At 45.8% G+C, this 20,447-nt stretch overlaps 1 protein-coding gene across 1 annotated transcript in view; it reads right to left on the minus strand.

The window, feature by feature from the left end:
- mogat2 (monoacylglycerol O-acyltransferase 2) overlaps positions 1–19,756 on the minus strand; it is a 60,796-nt gene extending 41,040 nt beyond the window's left edge. The window contains exons 1-2 of the mRNA XM_072576589.1: positions 19,652–19,756; positions 12,729–12,907 (exon numbers count right to left, since the gene is read on the minus strand). Coding sequence (XP_072432690.1) covers positions 12,729–12,907; positions 19,652–19,745 — 273 coding nt within the window. The 5' untranslated portion in view covers positions 19,746–19,756. The remainder of the gene's footprint in view (positions 1–12,728; positions 12,908–19,651) is intronic.
- Between the last annotated feature and the right edge of the window lie 691 nt (positions 19,757–20,447).

A 20,447-nucleotide genomic window follows, 5' to 3' on the forward strand; every position in this document is an offset into this window, starting at 1 on the left:
ATGAGGAAAGTGTGCCAAGCAGGCTAAGATAAAAAGGTAGGGAGGAGGGACTTGGGGGAGGGGCGTTGGAGATGCGATAGGTGGAAGGAGGTTAAGGTGAGGGTGATAAGGTGAGGGTGATAGGCCGGAGTGGAGGTGGGGACGGAGAGGTCAGGAAGAAGATAGCAGATTAGGAAGGTGGTGCTGAGTTCGAGGGTTGGGACTGAGACAAGGTGGGGGGAGGAGAAATGAGGAAACTGGAGAAATCTGAGTTCATCCCTTGTGGTTGGAGGGTTCCTAGGCGGAAGATGAGGCGCTCTTCCTCCACCCGTCGTGTTGCTATGGTCTGGCAATGGAGGAGTCCAAGGACCTGCATGTCCTTGGTGGAGTGGGAGGGGGAGTTGAAGTGTTGAGCCACGGGGTGGTTGGGTTGGTTGGTCCGGGTGTCCCAGAGGTGTTCTCTGAAACATTTTGCAAGTAGGCAGCCTGTCTCCCCAATGTAGAGGAGACCACATCGGGTGCAGCGGATGCAGTAAATGATGTGTGTGGAGGTGCAGATGAATTTGTGGCGGATATGGAAGGATTCCTTGGGGCCTTGGAGGGAAGTGAGGGGGGAGGTGTGGGCACAAGTCTTGCATTTCTTGCGGTTGCAGGGGAAGGTGCCGGGAGTGGAGGTTGGGTTGGTGGGGGGGGGGGGGTGTGGACCTGACGAGGGAGTCATGGAGGGAGTGGTCTTTTCGGAATGCTGATAGGGGAGGGGAGGGGAGGGAAATATATCCCTGGTGGTGGGATCCGTTTGGAGGTGGCGGAAATGACGACGGATGATATGATGTATATGGCGTCCTCACTTTCTCCTAAGTACATGAATAGAAAAGGTTTGGAGGGATATGGGCCAATGGCAGGCAGGTGGAGCTAGTTTAGTTTGAAATTATGTACGACATGGACTGGTTGGACTGGAGGGTCTGTTTCCATGCTTATGGCTCTATGACTCTATGACTCTTAACTGAGTGCTAAACTTCAAGCATGTAATGGTCAGTTTCCTAGGAGATCTTCTACTCTGACATCATCAATTAAACCTTCCTCATTACACATCACCAGATTCAAAATAGTCTGATCCCTGGTTGAATCCATACATACTATTCCAGGAAACACTTTGAATTATTCCTCATGCCCAAGTCTGCCATTGTAACTAATCCAATCTACATGAAGATTAAAGTTACACACGGTTAATGTACTGTCTTTGTTACATGTCCTTATTATCTCCTGATTTATTTTCTGTCCCACCATACACCTACAGGTAGGGGCCTACAGACTACTTCTTACACCTTACATATCTTATCTCCACTATACTGATTCTTCCAATTCAAGATCATTCCTTATTTTGTATTTATTCCACCCCCTGTCACCAATGCTGCACCCCCTCCCCCCACACTTTTATTCCTGCCCTTCTTTTAGTGAAGTCATATACCTTGAATATTTAGTTATTAGTTTTAATCTCCTTGTAGGTGATGGTAGGAGGTGATGGCCTAGTGACATTATCACTGGGCTGTTAATCCAGAGACACAATGGTGCTTTGTTTGAAACCCACCATGGCAGATGGTGGAATTTGAAGTCAACAAAAAAAACAAAACCTGGAACTAAGAGTCTATTGATGACCCTGAAGCAATTGTCAGGCAAAACCCTTTTGGTTCACTAATATCTGTTTAGGGAAGGAAACTGCCATCCTTACCTGATCTGGCCTACATGTGAGACCAGACCCACAGCAATGTGGTTGATTCTTAACTGCCATTTGAGTAATAAATGCTTCCTAAATAAATGTCCACATCCAATGAATGAATAAAGGAAAAACCAGGAAGCACTGTAATGGCCATATGATCATTCCTGTAAGCTTAAAAGTTAACTTACTTTTCTCATTTATATCACTCAGCCAAACAGCCCCTTGAAAACAATTTGACGGGATTTTTATTTACATTCATCTGAAAGCATGGATAGAACCTAACAGAAATATGTAAAACTATGGGACGTATGAATAGGGTGGATAGTTGGAGTTTTTTTCCCAAGGTGCAATTATCAAATACTAGGGGGCATTGGTAAGAGGGGAAATGTTTAAAGGAGATGATGAGGAAAGTTTTTTACACAGAGGGTCAGTGCCTGGAATGTGTTGCCAGGGGAGGTGGTTGAAGCAGGTATGGTTGCAATGTTGAAGAGGCATTTAGACACATACATGAATAGGCAGGAAGAGGGAGATAAGGACCATGTGCAGGAGATGGGATTAGTTAGGAATGGCATCATGGTCAGCACAGGCATGTGGGCTGAAGGGCCTAATCCTGTGCTATACTGCTCTGTGTTCTATATTCCAGTACTGTGATACTGCTATCTGTATTTGTTAGTTATTCACTTTGTTTTGCGAAAATGCTTTTCCGTTGTAATTGTGTGTGTGTACCTTTAACGTGGACACACACATCACGTTCTATCCCTCAACTTTCAGTGGTTACCCATCTATGGCCTGAATGTGTCTTTGTTTAGTTTACATATCGATAGTTGAATGATTTTGTTTTCAGATCCTTGATCTTTGCCAGAGCGCAGTGAGATCACTCAACCTTTCCCCCAAACAGATTCCGAAGGGAGCCTTGTAAAGACAATCTAAATAAACAAGGGACCTAGGGATGCAAGGTCATTGCAAATCGTTTTTGTTTATTGAAAGGACCACAGAGAGAAACGGAAATTGATATTGCCTTTCTCTTTTAACCCATTTATCCACCCTCAGTTGCCTTGTGTCTGCTCACGGAATCATAGAGTACAGGGCAGGCACTTCAACCATTTGAGTCGGCACAGACAAAAGAGCCTACTCAAAATCTACGCTCGTCCCACTTTCATAGAACCCTTACAGTGTGGGAGCAGACCATTCAGTCCACACTGACTCTCCAAAGAGCATCCCACTCAGATGCACCAATCCCTGCATTGTCCAGGGCCATTCCATTTAACCTACACATCTTTGGACTGTGGGAAGAAACTGGACCACACTCATGCAGACAAAGGGGGAAGGTGCAAATTCTATACAGGCAGTCTACCAAGGCCAGCATTGAACATGCAATTTCTCCTGATTTTGGAACCTCTGTCAGAATGGGAAAATTGCAGCTTTTAATAAATATTTAACTTATGTTCCTAAATCAATCTGCTCAGAAATGTTATTGTGCATTTTTGTAGCAGATGGGACATTGAGCCCTGGCCTCCTGGTCCAGGGATAGGGACACTACATCTGCACCATGTGGACAGCACTGGTGAATATACATCCATAACTATGACAAAATATGACACAACATTATTGACAAAAGTTTGAACATTTTCCTGTAATCACAAAACATCTGCATCATTGACTACAGTCCTGCTTCTTGTAGCGTCTACGGTGTCTGTTCACTTTGCTCAGAGTTCATACCCAATCTAACCAATCAAGCACCAGAAAGTTTAGATCATTTCTCAAACACATAATCAAAACCAGAACAATCGAACACAACGGTAAGGCAGCATGGACTTTACTAAAGCATTTGACCATGTCCCTCACCTTCAGGGTTACAGAGATAGAGTAGGGGTTGGGTTTGGGTGGGCTGCTCTTTGGAGGGTCGGTGTGGATTTGATGGGCTGAATGGCCTGCTTCCACACTGTAGGGATTCGATGACTGTGGTATGCTGCTGGTATCATCCACCGTGAAAACTGATGCAAAGTTCTAACAACACTATTTTGTTGTTCTTCATGAACTCTTCTTCAATTTCCAGCAGTCCATTGTCCACTTTTGTATCTCTCTTAACTTGCATATGTCTATAAACTAACTCTTGAAATTTTCTTTTGTATCACGAACTCTCATATTTCATCTTCTCCCCTTTATTGCCTTGCTTAGCTGCCTTCTGCTGGTTGTTCAAGGATTCCCAGTTCTCAGGCTTCCCACTAATCTTCATCACATCGATTTTTCTATTGCTTTTATGCCATTGTAACTTTTGTTGTCAGCTACAGTTGCCCCATCCTCTCCTTTGCTTCTTGAGATGAATTTTTGCTGTGCCTCCTGAATTACCCCCAGAAACTCTGACCATTACTGCTCCACCGTTGGCTCCCCTTCCAGTCAACGAGAAGAAAGTGGGGACTGCAGATGCTGGAGATTAGAGTTGAGAGTGTGGTGCTGGAAAAGCACAGCAGGTCAGGCAGCATCCGAGGAGCAGGAGAATTGACGCTTTGGGCAAAAGCCCTTCATCAGGAATGAGGCTTGTGAGCCGAGGGGGTCGTGAGATAAATGTGAGGGGAGTGAGACTGGGAGGGAAGGTAGCTGAGTGTGTGATAGGTGAATGGAGGTGGGGGTGATAGTGATAGGTCAGAGAGGAGGGTGGAGCTGATAGATGGGAAGGAAGATGGACAAGTCAAGAGGGTGATGCTGAGTTGTAAGGTTGGATCTGGGATAAAGTGGGGGGAGGGGAAATGAGGAAACTGGTGAAATCCACTTTGACCCTGTGTGGTCGGAGGGCCCCAAGCCGGATTATGAGGCGTTCTTCCTCCAGGCGTCGTGTGGTAAGGGTTTGGCGATGGCAGAGACCCGGGACCTGCATGTGCTTGGCGGAGTGGGAGAGGGAGTTGAAGTGTTCGGCCACGGGGCGATGGGTTTGGTTGGTGTGGGAGTCCCAGAGATGTTCTCTGAAGCATTCTGCAAGTAGGCGCCCTGTCTCCCCAATGTAGAGGAGACCACGTTGGGAGAATCAGATACAGTAAATGACATGTAGAAGTGCAGGTAAAACTCTGATAGATGTGGAAGGCTTCTTTGGGGCCTTGGACGGAGGTGAGGGAGTTTTGCAATTCCTGCAGAGGCAGGGGAAGGTGCCGGAAGGGGATGGTGAGTTGGTGGGAGGGCATAGACCTGACAAGGGAGTCGAGGAGAGAATGGTCTTTACGGAATGCATGTAGGGATGGGGAGGGAAATATATCTCTGGTGGTGGGGTCCATTTGTAGGTGGCGGAAATGGCAGAGGATGATGCAATGTATACGGGGTGAAAGATGAGGACCAGGGGGATTCTGTACTTGTTGTGATTGGAGGGGTGAGATTTGAGGACAGTGGTGGGCAATTGGATGAGATGCACTGGAGGGCATCATCAACTAAGTAGGAGGGGAAATTGCAGTCTTTGAAGAAGAAGGCCATTTGGTGTGTTCTTTGGTGAAACTGGCCCTTCTGGGAGCAGCTGCAGCGGAAGCTGAGGAATTGGGAATAAAGGATAGCGTTTTTACAGGAGGCAGGGTGGGAGACAATGTAGTCCAGGTAGCTGTGGGAGTTGGTGGGTTTGTAGAAGATGTCTATGTTGAGTCTGTCACCATTGATGGAGATGGAGGGGTCCAGGAAGGGGAGGGAGGTGTCCAAGATGGTCGGCACGGTGGCACAGTGGTTAGCACTGCTGCCTCACAGCACCAGAGACCTGGGTTCAATTCCTGCCTCAGGCGACTGACTGTGTGGAGTTTGCACATTCTCCCCGTGTCTGCGTGGGTTTCCTCCGGGTGCTCCGGTTTCCTCCCACAGTCTAAAGATGTGCAGGTCAGGTGAATTGGCCATGCTAAATTGCCCGTAGTGTTAGGCAAGGGGTAGATGTAGGGGAATGGGTGGGTTGCACTTCGGCGGGGCGGTGTGGACTTGTTGGGCCGAAGGGCCTGTTTCCACACTGTAAGTAATCTAATCTAATCTAATGGTCCAGGTGAACTTGAGGTTGGGGTGGAATGTATTGGTGAAGTTGATGAACTGTTCAATGTCCTTGAGGGAGCACGAGGTGGTGTCGATGCAGTCATCAACGAAGCTGAGAAAAAGGTGGGGAAAGCTAGAGGAAAGACACCTGCTTATCTATACTTCTCATGATTTTATAAACCTCTATAAGGTAACCTCTCAATCTCTGACATTCCAGTAAAAAGAGTCCCTGCCTATCCAACCTCTCCTCATAACCAAACCAATCTCTCCTCATAAGACAGCCCTACTACTCCTGGTGGCAGTATAATGCACCTCCACTGCACTCTCTCTGTGGTAGTTATCTTCCAAAGAGCTTTTCAGACACAGTCAGCTGAATGGACTCCTACTGCACTGCATCATCTTATTGTTTTCCTTCATTTGCTGGGCAGCCTGTACAGGATTACTCACATCCCGATAATATTTAAGAAGTAAACAATTAAGTGTGGCACCAATTGATTTTAGGGAGGACCCTCAATGGAGGAGAGAGATAAGGAGCTGGTGATCTGTCTAGAGGTACTTCCAGAACTTAGTGCCCAGGCAATTGAAGGTACAACAACCAAAGGTGGAGCAATTAAAGGTAGACATTCCCAGGTGGTCGGAATTTGAGAAATCTGGGGACATTGTGGAGCTGGAGGAGATGTCAGAGATTGAAAGGGACTGAGGCCATAGGGAGATTTGAAAATAGATGAGAATTTTAAAATCAAGTCACTGATTGATCAGGAGCCAGTGTCGATCAGTGAGCACAGCATTGATAAGGAAATCAGACTTGGAGTTAATATACAGTTAGTAAATTTACTGGCAACCTCCAGCTTACAGAGGGTAGAATGCAAGGCATCAGCTGATTTGATTTGATTTGTCCTGTGTACCTAGGTACAGTGAAAAGTTTTGTTTTGAGTGCTGTACAGGCAGACCATATGATACAAAATGCCTTTGTGTAATAGAACAGAGCAAGGAATACAATGTTATGGCTGCAGAGAAGGTGCACAGAGATCAACATTAAATTGAAAGATTAGATTAGATTCACTACAGCGTGGAAACAGGCCTTTTGGCCCAACAAGTCCACATCAACCCTCTGAAGAGTAACCCACCCAGACTCATTCACCTACTCCCTATGGGCAATTTAGCATGGCCAATTCACCTGACCCACACATCTTTGGTCTGTGGGAGGAAACCCAAGCAGACACAGAGAGAATGTGCAAACTCCACACAGACAGTTGCCCAAGGCTGAAATCAAACCTGGGTCCCTGGCACTGCAAGGCAACAGTGCTAGGCACTGTGCCACCCCAAAATTTGAGATGTCCATTTACACATCTAATAACAGCAGGGAAGTAGCTGTTCTTGAATCTATTGGTACGAGTGTTTAAGCTTTTGTATCCTCTGCCCATTGGAAGAGGGTGGAAGAGACTATTACCAGGGTGGGAGGGGTCTTTGATGATGTTGGCTGCTTTGCCGAGGCAGGGGAAAGTGTAGATGGAGTCCATGGATGGGAGGTTGGCTTATGTGATTGACTAGGCTGTGTTCACAACTCCCCATAGTTTCTTATGGTCCTGGGCAGAGCAGTTGTCAGACCAAGCCATGATGCATCCCGATAGAATTTTTTCTACGGTGCATCTATTAACATTTGTGAGAGTCTTTATGGACAGGCTAGCTGGGGTGTGTTGGATTAGTCAAGAGAGTTTAATTTCTGAAAGTATGATTTTCTTGAGCACTGGCTCCTTGAAAATTCTGCCTGCCCTAATATTGCTCGATCTAGGCACTACCAGGGGATGAAAAGCATGGTGGCACAGCGGTTAGCACTGTTACCTCACAGACCCAGAGATCTGGGTTCAATTCCCCACCTCAGGCAACTATCTGTGTGGAGTTTGCACATTCTCTGTGTGGGTTTCCTCCCACAGTCCAAAGATGTGCAGGTTAGGTGAATTGGCCATTCTACATTGCCTGTAGTGTTAGGTGTAGGGGAATGGGTCTAGGTGGGTTGCTCATCAGAGGGTCAGTGTGGACTTGTTGGGCTGAAGGGCCTGTTTCCACACTGTAAGTAATCTCATCTTTTAAAAAAAAACAGTGGAGATGATGTTGACTGAGAATCTACTTGCACTATGCAGATGGTACCACTAGGGGTCAGGTGACATCCATCTGAAGCTGATGGTTTTCCATGTTTTTAAAGGGTCCATCCCCTCCACACCTGTCATCAAGTATTCATGTAGTCTAATCCCATTTTCTAGCACCTGATCCATAGCCTTTGGCCCGTGGCATTTCAAGTGCTCAGCTAAATACTTCTCAAATAAATAAAGATGTTCTTAATTAGACTTTGATCCCGTAATCACAGAATTGTTGTGGCACAGAAGGAGGCCATTCAGCCCATTGTACCTGCACTGGTTCTATTATCTACAGCCAATTTCCTGCCTAATCCTCGTATCCGTCCACACCATTTCAAAACAAATAACCATCCAAAGCCCCTTTTGAATATCTCAGTTGAGCCTGTTTCCACCACAGTTCCAGGCAGTGCATTCCAGACCTTAGCCACTCATGTGGAAAAACTTTCTTTTCACATGGTCCTTGCTTTGTATGCACATCACTTTAACTCTGTGCCCTCTCATTCTTGTTCCTTTTACAAGTGGGAATAGCTTCTCCCTACCATTTTTTAAAAAATGCATTAAATTGTGTTATGCCAGCGTCGCTGGCTGGGTGAGCATTTATTGCCCGTCCCTAGTTGCCCCTTGAGAAGATGGGGGCAAGCCGCCTTCTTCAACCGCAGCAGTCCACCTGCTGTGGGTTGACCCATGATGTTGTTAGGGAGGGGAATTCCAGGATTGTGACCCAGTGACACATTGAAGGAACGGTGATATATTTTCCAGTCGGGATAGTGGGTGACTTGGAGGGGAACTTGCAGGAGATGGTGTTCCCATGTATCTGCTGCCCTTATCCTTCTAGATGGAAGTGGTCGTGGGTTTGGAAGGTGTTGTCTAAGGATCTTTGGTGAATTTCTGCCGTGCATCTTGTGGATTGTAGACTGCTGCTACTGGGTGTCGGTGGTGGAGAAATTAGACGTTTGTGGTCCTATCCAGCCCACTCATGATTTTGAAAACCTCTAAGAGCTTTCAACTTTTATTTCCAGAGAAAAGGAACTCATTGTTTTTTTATTAATGTTTCTATGTTTGACAGACTGGGTTTTGATGAACAATATGCTAAATACAGTTAGGTGTCCCTCAACCAAGAGTCCCTGTGGATTTGGCAGCATGGTGGTTTTATTACAGGAATAATGCACCAGAGGTATTACCAATGGACCAGGGGGACATGGTAGAGTAATGGTAATGTTTCTGGCCTGGTGTATCCAGATGGAGGTACAGGATCAAATCCAACCACAAGTTTGAAGTTTGAATTCAATAAAACCTAGAGTTAAAAGGCAATGTAAATTCTGTTGATTGTTGTGAAGACCCATCTGGTTAATGGAAAGGGGAATGTTGCTGCACAAAGAGATCTTGGAGTGCAGGTTCATAGTTCCTTGGAGGTGGGATCACAGGTAGGATAGTGAAGAAGGCATTTGGTACTCTTGATTTTATTGGTGAGTGTATGAGTTGGGAGTACAGGAGGCTTCACAGAATATTGGTTAGGCCATTTTTAGAATACTGCATTCAACGTTGGTCTCCCTGCTATAGGAAAGACTTTGTGAAAGGGTTCAGAAAAGATTTACAAAGATGTTGCCAGGGTAGGAGGGTTTGAGCTACAAGGGGAGGCTGAATAGGCTGGGGCTGTTTTCCCTGGAGCTTCAGATGCTGAGGAGTGACCTTACAGAGTATTATAAAATCATGAGGGGCATGGATTGGATAAATAGACAAGGTCTGTTTCCCTGGGGAGGGGAAGTCCAAAACTAGAGCGCATAGGTTTAGGGTGAGAGGGAAAAGATTAAAAAGGACCTAAGAGGCAACTATTTTCACACAAAGGGTGGTGCGTGTATGGAATGAGCTGCCAGAGGAAGTGGTGGAATTTGGTACAATTACAACAATTAAAAGACATCTGGATGTGTACAAGAATAGGAAAGGTTTAGAGGGATATTGGCCAAATGCTGGCAATTGGGAATAGATTAATTTAGGATATCTGGTTGGCATGGATGTGTTGGACCAAAGGGTCTGGTTCTGTGCTGAACATCTCTATGACTCTGTGGTTCACTAATGCCCTACAGGGAGAGAAATCTGCCCTCCTTACCCAGTCTGGTTGACATGTAACTCCAGTCCACAGCATTGTGGTTGCTTCTTAGCTGCCCTCTGGATTTTAGGGATGGGCAATAAATGAATGAATCAGAAAGTCACTGGCAAGGAATTAATATCCCACCATCACAGTTCAAGAATTAGAATTCAGTTTTAAAATCTCTGCAAGAAGTTCTGCAAATAAATGGCAGGAAAGTAAAGGTCACTATCAGGCGGGAAGTGATGCCCCATAAGGTGTGATGCTGGGACCATGGTCACCCACCATTTACAAAAACAAATTGAATCTGAGGATGACATCAATTTGACCAGAAGGAGGCGATGGCCTTGTAGTGATATCATGGGATTTGAAATCATTAAAAAATTTGGAATTAAGACTCTAATGATGACTGTATAACCATTGTTAATTGTCAGCAAAAACCCATCTGGATCACTAATGCCCTTTAGGAAGGAAACTGTCCAATTGCCATCCATTTTAATTCCGCCTTCCATTCCCCCGGTGACACGTCCATCCTTGGAGTTCTCCATTGTCAGAGTGAGGCCAAATGGAAACTGGAGGAACAACACCTGGTATTTCACCTGGGGAGCTTACAGCCCAATGGCTTCAACATGGACTTCACCAGCTTCAAAATCCCTGCTCCCCCAGCCTTATTCCATGTCTCGTCGCACCCCTCGACCTTGCCTCCCTGACCTGACTCAACCTATCCACCTTCCTTCTTGCCTATCCTCTCCCACTGACCAATCACAATAACCCTCTACCTACATCCATCTATCATCATCCTAACTACCCTTCCCCCAATCCCACCCTGTCCCCTTATATACTTCTGGGCTCCCTTCCCCCTTCCCAGACCTGATGAAGGGTTTCAGCCCAAAACGTCGATTTTCCTGCTCCTCGGATGTTGCCTGACCAGCTGTGCTTTTCCAACTTCACATCTATTGACTCTGGCTTCCAGCACCTGCAGTCCTTATTGTCTACAAGAAACTGCCATCCTTACTTGGTCTGGCCTACATGTGACTCCAGGCCTAGAGAAAAATGTCTGACCTTTAACTGCCCACTGTGCAATTAGGGATTGGCAATAAACGCTAGCCTAGCCAGTAGTGTCCATGTGCAACACATAATAGAAAAATTGCAAATTCTTGGATACCAAATCCTTTTCCAATCTCACCATTGCCTTCCAAAAATATCTCATTAATCTATTCTCCTGAACTGACCCCATTATCCTTTCCAAACATTCTCAAATTTGATTTTGAAAGTTTCTATTGAATCTATGCCCACCAGCCTCTGAAGGAATGTATTCCAGATCACAACTCACTGATTAAATTCTTCTCTCGTCCCCTCTCCCTCTGATTCTTTGGCCAGTTACTCTGTTGTTTGGTTACCAAACGTCCTGCTAGTAGAATTAGTTTCTCTGGAAGATCTTTAGTATTTTGATCATCTCCCTTAAATATTGCCACAAAGATATTGTCTTGAGGCACTCATTAGGACAAATGTAAGGTTGCAAATTCCAAAACAATCACAACAATTTATACTGCAGAAGGCAAGAGTGTTGATTCCTTTGGAAGTTATCTGGGATTCCGTGAGTGATGAATGCTGTGGACTATATTTTAGGCTCTCCAAGCTACAGGAGAATGCAGGACTCAGATCTGTCCCTTTGTTTTCAGAGAACAGTCCCATGTACTTCACTCAAATGCAAATACATTCTGGACTCGAAATATCTATCAGGTTACAATGGCTAACAAATCTCCCCTTAATCATTCTTTTCTCTCAGCAGAACAATCCCAAATTCTTCAGTCTTTCCCTGGTACCATTTCAGCAAATCACCTCTACATTGCTTCAAACACATTCCTATCTTTCCCAAAAGAGGGCATCCAGAATTGGCTGTAACACTTTAAATCAGAAAAGGATGCTGCATTGTACTTCCCGGCTGATGGTGTGAAGGCCGTCTGAGGAGAAGGCTGTTCAAGGACAACAACATCAGATCTGACAACAAGCTCATGGTATACAGAGCTGTGGTGGTTCCTGCCCTGCTCTGTGGCTCTGAGATGTTGACTGTCCACAACAGATGCCTCAAGGCACTTGAGCAGTCCCACCAATGCTGCCTGTGCAAGACCCTGTGAATCTCCTGGGAAGACAGACGCACCAATACCAGCGTCCTCCACCAGGCCAACATCCCCAGCATCGAGGCACTGACCCCCACCCGCGATCGGCTGCAATGGGCTGGCCACGTCGTCCCCATGACCGACCCAAGCAGGTGCTCTCCTCCCAGCTCCGAAACAGCAGGTGAGCCCCAGGTGGGACAGACAAAGTGCTTCAGGGATACCCTCAAGGCCTCACTGGGGAAGTGAACATTCCCACCTGGGAATTACTGGGCCCAGACCATCCAAAGTGGAGGAGGAGCATTAAGGAAGACATGTAGAACCTCGAGACTTGCCGTTGGGAAAAAGCAGAAGCTGGGGGGAAACAACGGAAGAAGCACGCTACCACATCAACACCCCATCCACCCCTCCCTGAGACCATCACCTGTCCTAAGGCTAACAGAGTCTGTGGCAGCAGCATCGGTCTGTACAACCACCTACGGTCTCATCCGAGAGTGGGAGAGAGTCCATCCTTGTCTGTGAGGGACTGCTGATGATAATGATGATATTGATAATGATGAATGCTTCAGCTGGGACCCAACCAGAAATGTATTAAGTTATTGCACTGTTTTCCCAGTGGGATAATACAGCTTGAATATGATAACTCTCAGCCATGGAAAACAGAGAAAAAAAGACACAACATGGCTAGAATCAATGATACTTACATGAATTGGAAAGTAGTCCCGAAAGTAGTTCCACAACCTCAACCTCCGGAGGAAGCGAAAGCTCCGGCCTCCTCGATAAGGCGTGTTGCGATCCCAGTACCACCATGTTGCGTAGAGCACAGACACAAACCAGAAACGGGTGAAGAGGAGGAAGACAAAGAGGGCAATGCAGCACTGAGCTGTGGAATGAGGAAAGAAACCCTGACTGTAACTCACCAGCAAAACACACCCCAGATATCAATCCCAGGCGCAAGTAAATTGTAAACAATGGAGGCCGTACCATGGGTGGTAAGGTTTTTCTAGAGATAGTGGTGACAGTATTGAGAGAGAACCTTCAGCAACATGGAGGTCTTGTAGCTCAATGGATCTCTTACACTAATTCAGAAGCTCCAGCTTCAGGTCACACTTAAGAGTTTGTTGGCCACATCACTTGAGCTTGAAGGTAGTTGCTCCTGATTAATATCTTCACTTTTGTTCTGAACAGAACTTAAGGAATACTTACAGTGCGGTTCAGAGAGGTGCGCATTCATGGGATGTGGGTGTTACTAGGTGGACAGGCAATTATCGTTCATTCCTAGTTGCCCCTTGAGAAGGTGATGATGAGCTGCTTCTTGAACCACTACAGTCCATGTGCTGTAGGGAGACCCCGATGTTGTTAGGGAGAGATTTTCAGGATTTTGACCCAGTGACACTGAAGGAATAGCAATATATTTCCAAGTCAGGATGGTGAGTGGTTGGAGGGAAACTTGCAGGGGATGGTGTCCCATGTATCTGCTGCCCATGTCCTTTTAGATGGAAATGGTCATTGGTTCGGAAGGTGCTGTCTGAGGATTTTGGGTGAATTTCTTCAGTGCATCCTATAGATGGTACACATTACTGCTACTGAACGTCGGTGGTGGAGGGAGTGGATGTTTGTATATTTGGTGTCAATCAAGCAGGTGGCTCTGTCCTGGATATTGTCAAGCTTCTTGTGTGTTGTTGGGGCTGCACTCATTCAGGCAAGTGGGGAGTAATCCATCACACTCCTGACTTGGGCCTTGTAGATGGTGGACAGGCTTTGGGGAGTTACTGGCCGCAGTATTCCTAGTCTCTGAACTGCTGTTATGGCCACAGTTTTCATATGATCAGTCCAGTTGGGTTTCTGGTCAATGGTAAACCCCAAGATGTTGATAGTTGAATGATTCAGTGATGGTAGTGCCATTGAATGTCAAGTGGTGATGGCTAGATTGTCTCTTATTGGAGAAGATTGTTGCCTGGTATTTGTGAGGCACAAATGTTACTTGTCACTTATCTGAATATTGTCCAGACCTTATTGCATTTGACCAAGGACTGCTTCAGTGTCTGAGAAGTCGTGAATAGTGCTGAACATTTGCTATCGTCAGTGACCATCCCTACTTCTGATCTTATGATGGAGGGAAGGTCATTGATGCAGCAGCTGAAGATGGTTGGGCCGAGGACACTACCCTGAGGAACTCCTGCAGAGATGTCCTGGAGCTGAGATGACTGACCTCCATCAACCACAACCATCTTCCTATGGGCCAGGTATGACTTCAATCAGTAGGGTGTTTGCCCCTGGATATACATTGATTCTGGTTTTGCTAGGGCCCTGTAACGCCACACTTGGTTGAATGCAGCCTTGAGGCCAAGGGCTGTGCTCTCACCTCACCCCTGGAAGTCAACTCTTTTAGCCATGTTTGAATGGGGAGGTTTTAAACTAAAGTGGCAGGGGGCTGGGAACCAAAAGAGGAGAAAAGTAGACAGTGAGGTGGAAACTGGAGACTGTAAGAATCATGAAGTTAGCATTAATATGAAAAAGAGTAGGCAGAGAGCAGATGAGTGCAAAAGAACTGGTGGCGTGAAGTGCATATACTTTAATGCAAGGAGTATAGTGGGCAAGGCAGATGAACTTAGGGCTTGGATTGGTGCCTTAGACATGACGTTACTGCAATCACGGAGACTTGGTTGAAGGAAGTGCATGATTGGTAACTAAATGTTCCAGGATATAGACGCTTCAGACAGGACAGGGAGGGAAGTAAAAGGGGGGGTGGAGTTGCATTGCTGGTCAGGGATGATATCACAGCTGTGCTAAAGGAGGACACCATGGAGGGTTTGAGTAGTGAGGCATTATGGGTGGAGCTGAGAAATAAGAAGGGTGCAGTTACACTGTTGGGGCTGTATTACAGGCCTCCTAACAGTGAGAGTGAGGTAGAAGAACAAATAGGTTAACAGATTATGGAAAGATGTAGAAACAACAAGGTGGTGATGATGGGTGGTTTTAATTTTCCCAACGTTGACTGGGATACGCTTAAAGTCAGAGGTCTGGATGGGGTAGAATTTGTAAGAAGCATCCAGGAGAGTTTTCTAGAGCAGTATGTGAATAGTCCGATGAGGGAAGGGGCCATATTGGACCTGGTGTTAGGGAACAAGCCAGGCCAGGTGGTAGAAGTTGCGGTGGGGGATTTCTTTGGGAACTGTGACCACAATTCTGTAAGTTTTAGAATACTTGTAGACAAAGATGAGAGTGGTCCTAAGGGAAGAGTACTAAACTGGACCAAGGCCAATTATATCAAAAGTAGGCAGGAGCTGGGAAATGTGAATTGGACACAGCTATTTGAAGTGAAGTCCACATTTGATATGTGGGAGACTTTCAAAGATAGGTTAAAGATAGTGCAGGATTGGCATGTCCCGTTGAAAACAAAGGATAGGAAAGGCAAGGTAAGTTTGCAGATGACACTAAGGTTGGTGGAGTAGCAGGGACTGTCAGAGAATACAGGAGGATATAGATAGACTGGAGAGTTGGGCGGAGAAGTGGAGATGGAGTCAATCCAGGCAAATGTGAGGTGATGCATTTTGGGAAGTCTAATTCTAGAGCAAATTATACAGTAAATGGAAGAGCCTTGGGAAAAGTTGATGGGCAGAGAGATCTGGGAGTGCAGGTCCATTGTACCCTAAAGGTTGATGCACAGGTGGATAGAGTGGTCAAGAAGTTTCATTACCTGGCTAAGTAACATCATCAGTGGCAACCTCCAAGTTAAAAGACCCAGTACAACCCATGGACAAAACCAACGTCATCTACAAAATCCCATGTAAGGACTGCCACAAACACTACGTAGGACAAACAGGAAGAAAGTTAGCCACCAGGATACATGAACATCAGCTAGCCACAAAAAGACATGACCCTCTCTCCCTCGTAGCCCTACACACGGATGAAAAACACCACCATTTCGACTGGGACAACACATCTATCCTGGGACAGGCTGAGCAAAGACATGCCAGAGAATTCCTAGAGGCCTGGCACTCCAACCACAACACCATAAACAAACACATAGATCTAGATGCCATCTATCAACCCCTCAGAAAACGAACAGGAAATGACATCACCACAAACCCCAGGAACCCCATCCAGGACAAACATATAAATAGAAAGAAGGAGACAACCGCTTCGCTTCACTTGGAGGTCGCCACTGATGATACCTAGCCAGGTAATGAAACGTCTGGATATCAAACCTACAGCTCAGCGAGCAAACCTACACCCTAAACCTCAACCTGAGCTACAAGCCTTCACAAACCTTGCAAAAATCATGAAGGGTATAGATAGAGATAAGCTTTTTCCCAGGGTGAAGGATTCAATAACGATAGGTCACGCTTTCAAGGTGAGAGGTGAAAGGTTTAAGGGGAAACACGTGGCAAATACTTCGCACAGAGGGTAGTGGGTGCCTGGAATGCGTTGCCAGCAGAGGTGGTAGAGTCAGGTACAGTAGATTCATTTAAGATGCGTCTGGGCAGATAGTTGAGTAGATGAGGAGCAGAGGGATACAGATACTTAGGAACTGGGTGACAGGTTTAGGCAGTGGATTTGGATTGGCACAGGCTTGGAGGGTTGAAGGGCCTGTTGAAGGGGCTGTAAATTTTCATTGTTCTTGGTTCTTTTTTCTTTGAATTGAGGCTATAATGAGATCAGGAGCTGAGTGGTCCTGGCAGAACCCAGATTGGTTTATCACTGAGCAGGTTATTACTGAGCAGGTACTGCCTGATAGCGCTGTTGATGACACCTTCCATCACTTTATTGATGGTCCAGTGTCTCTAACCCTTTGCTCATATCACATGGAGTGAATCGGATTGGCTGAAGACTGGTGTCCGTGATGCTGGAGACCATCGGAGGTGGCCAAGATGAATCATCCACTCGGCACTTGTGGCTAAAGATAGTTGTGTATTCTTTTGCGATGTGCATACCCCTACAATGCCCTTCCACCACCGCTCCCCCCCCAGAATTCCAGGATCCAGTGACGCTGAAGGAAGAGCGATATATTTGAAAATCAGGATAGTAAGTGCTTCGAAGGGAATGTGCAGGAGGAGGTGTTCCCATGTATCTGTTGTCCTTGTTCTAGATGGAAATGGTGATGGGTTTGGAAGCTGCTGTCTGAGGAGCCTTGTTGAATTTCTGCAGTGAATCTTTGGAGATAGTGCACATCGCTGCAACTGATTGTCAATGCTGGAGGGAGGGGATATTTTTTTCACAGAATGTAACAGCACAGAATGTCCATAACATTCTCAAGCGCCAGTCTATACAAATCCCAGCACTGAGCTCACAGCTCTATGCATTCTGACATTTCAAGTGATTGTCTAAGTAGTTCTTAACAATAGTGTGATTTCCCCCAAAGACCATGCCTTCTGAAGTGAGTTCCTGATTTTTAATCTCTGGGTCAAATATTACTTCTGAAAATGTGTTGCTGGAAATGCACAGCAGGTCAGGCAGCATCAAAGGAGCAGGAGAATCGACATTTCGGACATGAGCCCTTCTTCAGGAAAGGAAGAAGGGCTCATGCCCGAAATGTCAGATTCTCCTGCTCCTTGGATGCTGCCTGACCTGCTGTGCTTTTCCAGTAACACATTTTCAGCTCTGATCTCCAGCATCTGCAGTCCTCACTTTCTCCTCAAATATTACTTCCTCAAGTTGTCTTCAAATTTTTGAGACTCCTGCTTTAAATCTGTGTCTCTTAGTTATTGACTTCTCTAAAACAATGAAATGTTTCTGCCTATTTGCCCTATCTCTGTTAAATATGGCTTAACAAACACTGTTGTAAATTGACTTGGGACGTTCTTTCAGAGGTTATTTGAATGCAATCAATGTTGTTAGATTGATGAGACCAAACAGTCTCAAGGGACATGGAGCTGAGATGGGTAAATGGGATTGAGGCACCGATCAACCTTTGATCTAATTTAGTATTAGGACAGGCTTGAGGCCTGAATGGCCTTGGCTGACTCCTACTGAAGTTTCCTGTGGTACATGAGCTTACTGCAGGCCCCTGGACATAGTATATCTCGGCATTCACGCATTGCTGTTTGTGGGAGCTTTCTCTGCACAAATTTACTGTCAAATCTCATTGAATTACAGCTATGACTCTACTCCAAAAAGTTGGCTTCTTTGGTATGTACTGAGGATGTGAAAGGTGCCACATCAATGCCCATGGAATTGTAGAAAAGCTACGGTGCAGAAAGCAGCCATTCAGCCCATCTTGCCTGTACTAGCTGAATATGCTAGCCACCCATTGTAATCCCACGTTCCAGCCCCTGGTCTGTAGCCTGGCAGGTTTTAGTGCTTAAGGTGCAGATGCACGTTCCTTTTAAATGAGTTTGGGGTTTCCCCCTCAACCCTCAAACTGGGTAATGAGTTCCAGACACCCACTGCCTCCTGGATGAAAATAGTTTTCCTCGCATCCCCTAATCCATAAAGCCATAAGAGCAGAAGTAGCCCAATCAGCCCAGTGAGTCTGCTTTAGACAGGCTGAAAGCTGGAAGAACACAAACAGGCCAGGCAGCATCAGGAGGTAGCAAAGTCGACAGTTCGGGTCTAACCCTTTTTCAGGACTGGGGGTGGGGGGAGCTGCAGATAAAGGGGGTGGCGGGGGTAGGATGGTGAAGTGGAGATAGGTGAAGACAAATAGACGGCACGACCTGGTTGGTCAATGGGAGGAATGAATCCAGTTGGTGGCAGGAGGCAGTGGAAGGAATGGGGACGAGCTGGGAAGGGATTCAGGGAATGGGAAGAGAGGTTATTTGAAATCGGAGAACTCAATGTTGAGTCCAAAAGAGAAAATGCTGGAAAATCTGAGCAGGTCTGGCAGCAGCTGTAAGGAGAGAAAACGGCTGACGTTTCAAGTCAATGTTGAGTCCTCTGGAGTGTAGGCCGCTCAGCTGGAAGGTGAGGTGTTGTTCCTCAAATTTGCAGTGTGGTTCATTGTGGCAATGTGGCCAAGGATGGCCATGTTGGAAAAGGGAGTGAGAAGGGGAATTAAAATGGGCGGTGACTCTGCCATTCAATGAGATCATGGCTGATCTGAAATGCTGACTACTTTCCTGCCTTTCCCCCATAATCCTTGAGTCCTTTTCTAATTAATAATCTGTCCATCTCAGCATTAATGACTTAACCCTCTGGTGGTAAAGAATTCTATAGATTTACAACCATTCCACCAATTATTTCAATATATACCCTCTGATAACTGACCTTTTCTCTGGAGGCAAACAAATTACAAGTTGTTGACTATTATTTGGCAATGAGATATTTGCAATAATTCCAAGCTGAGGGCCATATGTCGGTGCAGCATTGGCAAAACCAGTGATTCACCTGTGAATGGAGAGTGAAATGCTTAGAGTGTAATATCACTAAGGTTTAGTTATTTAGTAAACCAGGGCTTGTTTGCAAACCTTACAAATACCACACCTAAGGCTGTAGTCACACTGTTAATTCGGTGTGTACGAAACTTACTGGAGTAAGTTTTATGTTTTGAGTTTGCATCAATGTAGGGAATGAATGAAGAAGTTTGGACCGACAGGTCAGGAGATTACATACACTAAGTGTCTAGTTAACATGAAACTGAAGAGGGAAGGCAGGATGAGGGTTGTGGAAGTCAAAACTCACTTACCGAGGGCAAGGAAGGAGAACACCCACTGGAGGACAGCTGCTGTCTGAGCCCGGCGATACAATGGCAACCTCAATGGGGCGAAATCGATGAGCATCCTGGCACCCCCAAGGAGTTCCCTTCAACACACAGAATCTCAGAAGGAAATCAGTGAGACTGCGTCAGGTCACAGTGCAAAGTCTTCTTTCACCGTGTGCACTTTAAACAAGGATTGTTACTTGTTGCAAAAGAGCAACAGTAGATAGCGTCTTTCATTGTTATGTAGAGGGGGAGGGGAGGGAGCCAAAGGGCAGAGTTTATTTTGCTTCATTGATAAAGATCAATGCCAGAGTGTGAAATGGATTCTAATCATTCCAATGGCTACATTCTTCATAAAACTTTATTCACTTCTGGGATACGGGTATTGCTGGCTAGAGCAGCATTTATTGCCTTGGGAAAGGTGGCAGTGAGCTGCCTTAAACCACTGGAGTCCATTGGGCTATGGGTACATCTACTCACAAGCTTGCAAACATGGAACCTCTCTCCCTTTTTGAATAAGGGTGTTACATTGACATTTTAGCAACATTCAGAACTTTTCCAGAGCCAAAGGGAGCCCGGGATCGATTCCAGCCTCGAGAGGAAAAAGAAAGGGAGAGGCAGTGACGAAAAGGAAAGAGAGAAGGTCTTAGCTGAGCAGGGATAGAGAGAAGAAAGACAAAGAGAAAGAGAAAAAGAGAGAGAATTTGAACTTCAGAAGTTGCAAATTAGTGAGAAAAGTCAAGATAACAGGATGGAGATGAAAAAAAGAGGCAGCTGTATA

This window comes from Chiloscyllium punctatum, chromosome 9 (genome assembly GCF_047496795.1).
Source record: "Chiloscyllium punctatum isolate Juve2018m chromosome 9, sChiPun1.3, whole genome shotgun sequence".
NCBI lineage: Eukaryota > Metazoa > Chordata > Chondrichthyes > Orectolobiformes > Hemiscylliidae > Chiloscyllium > Chiloscyllium punctatum.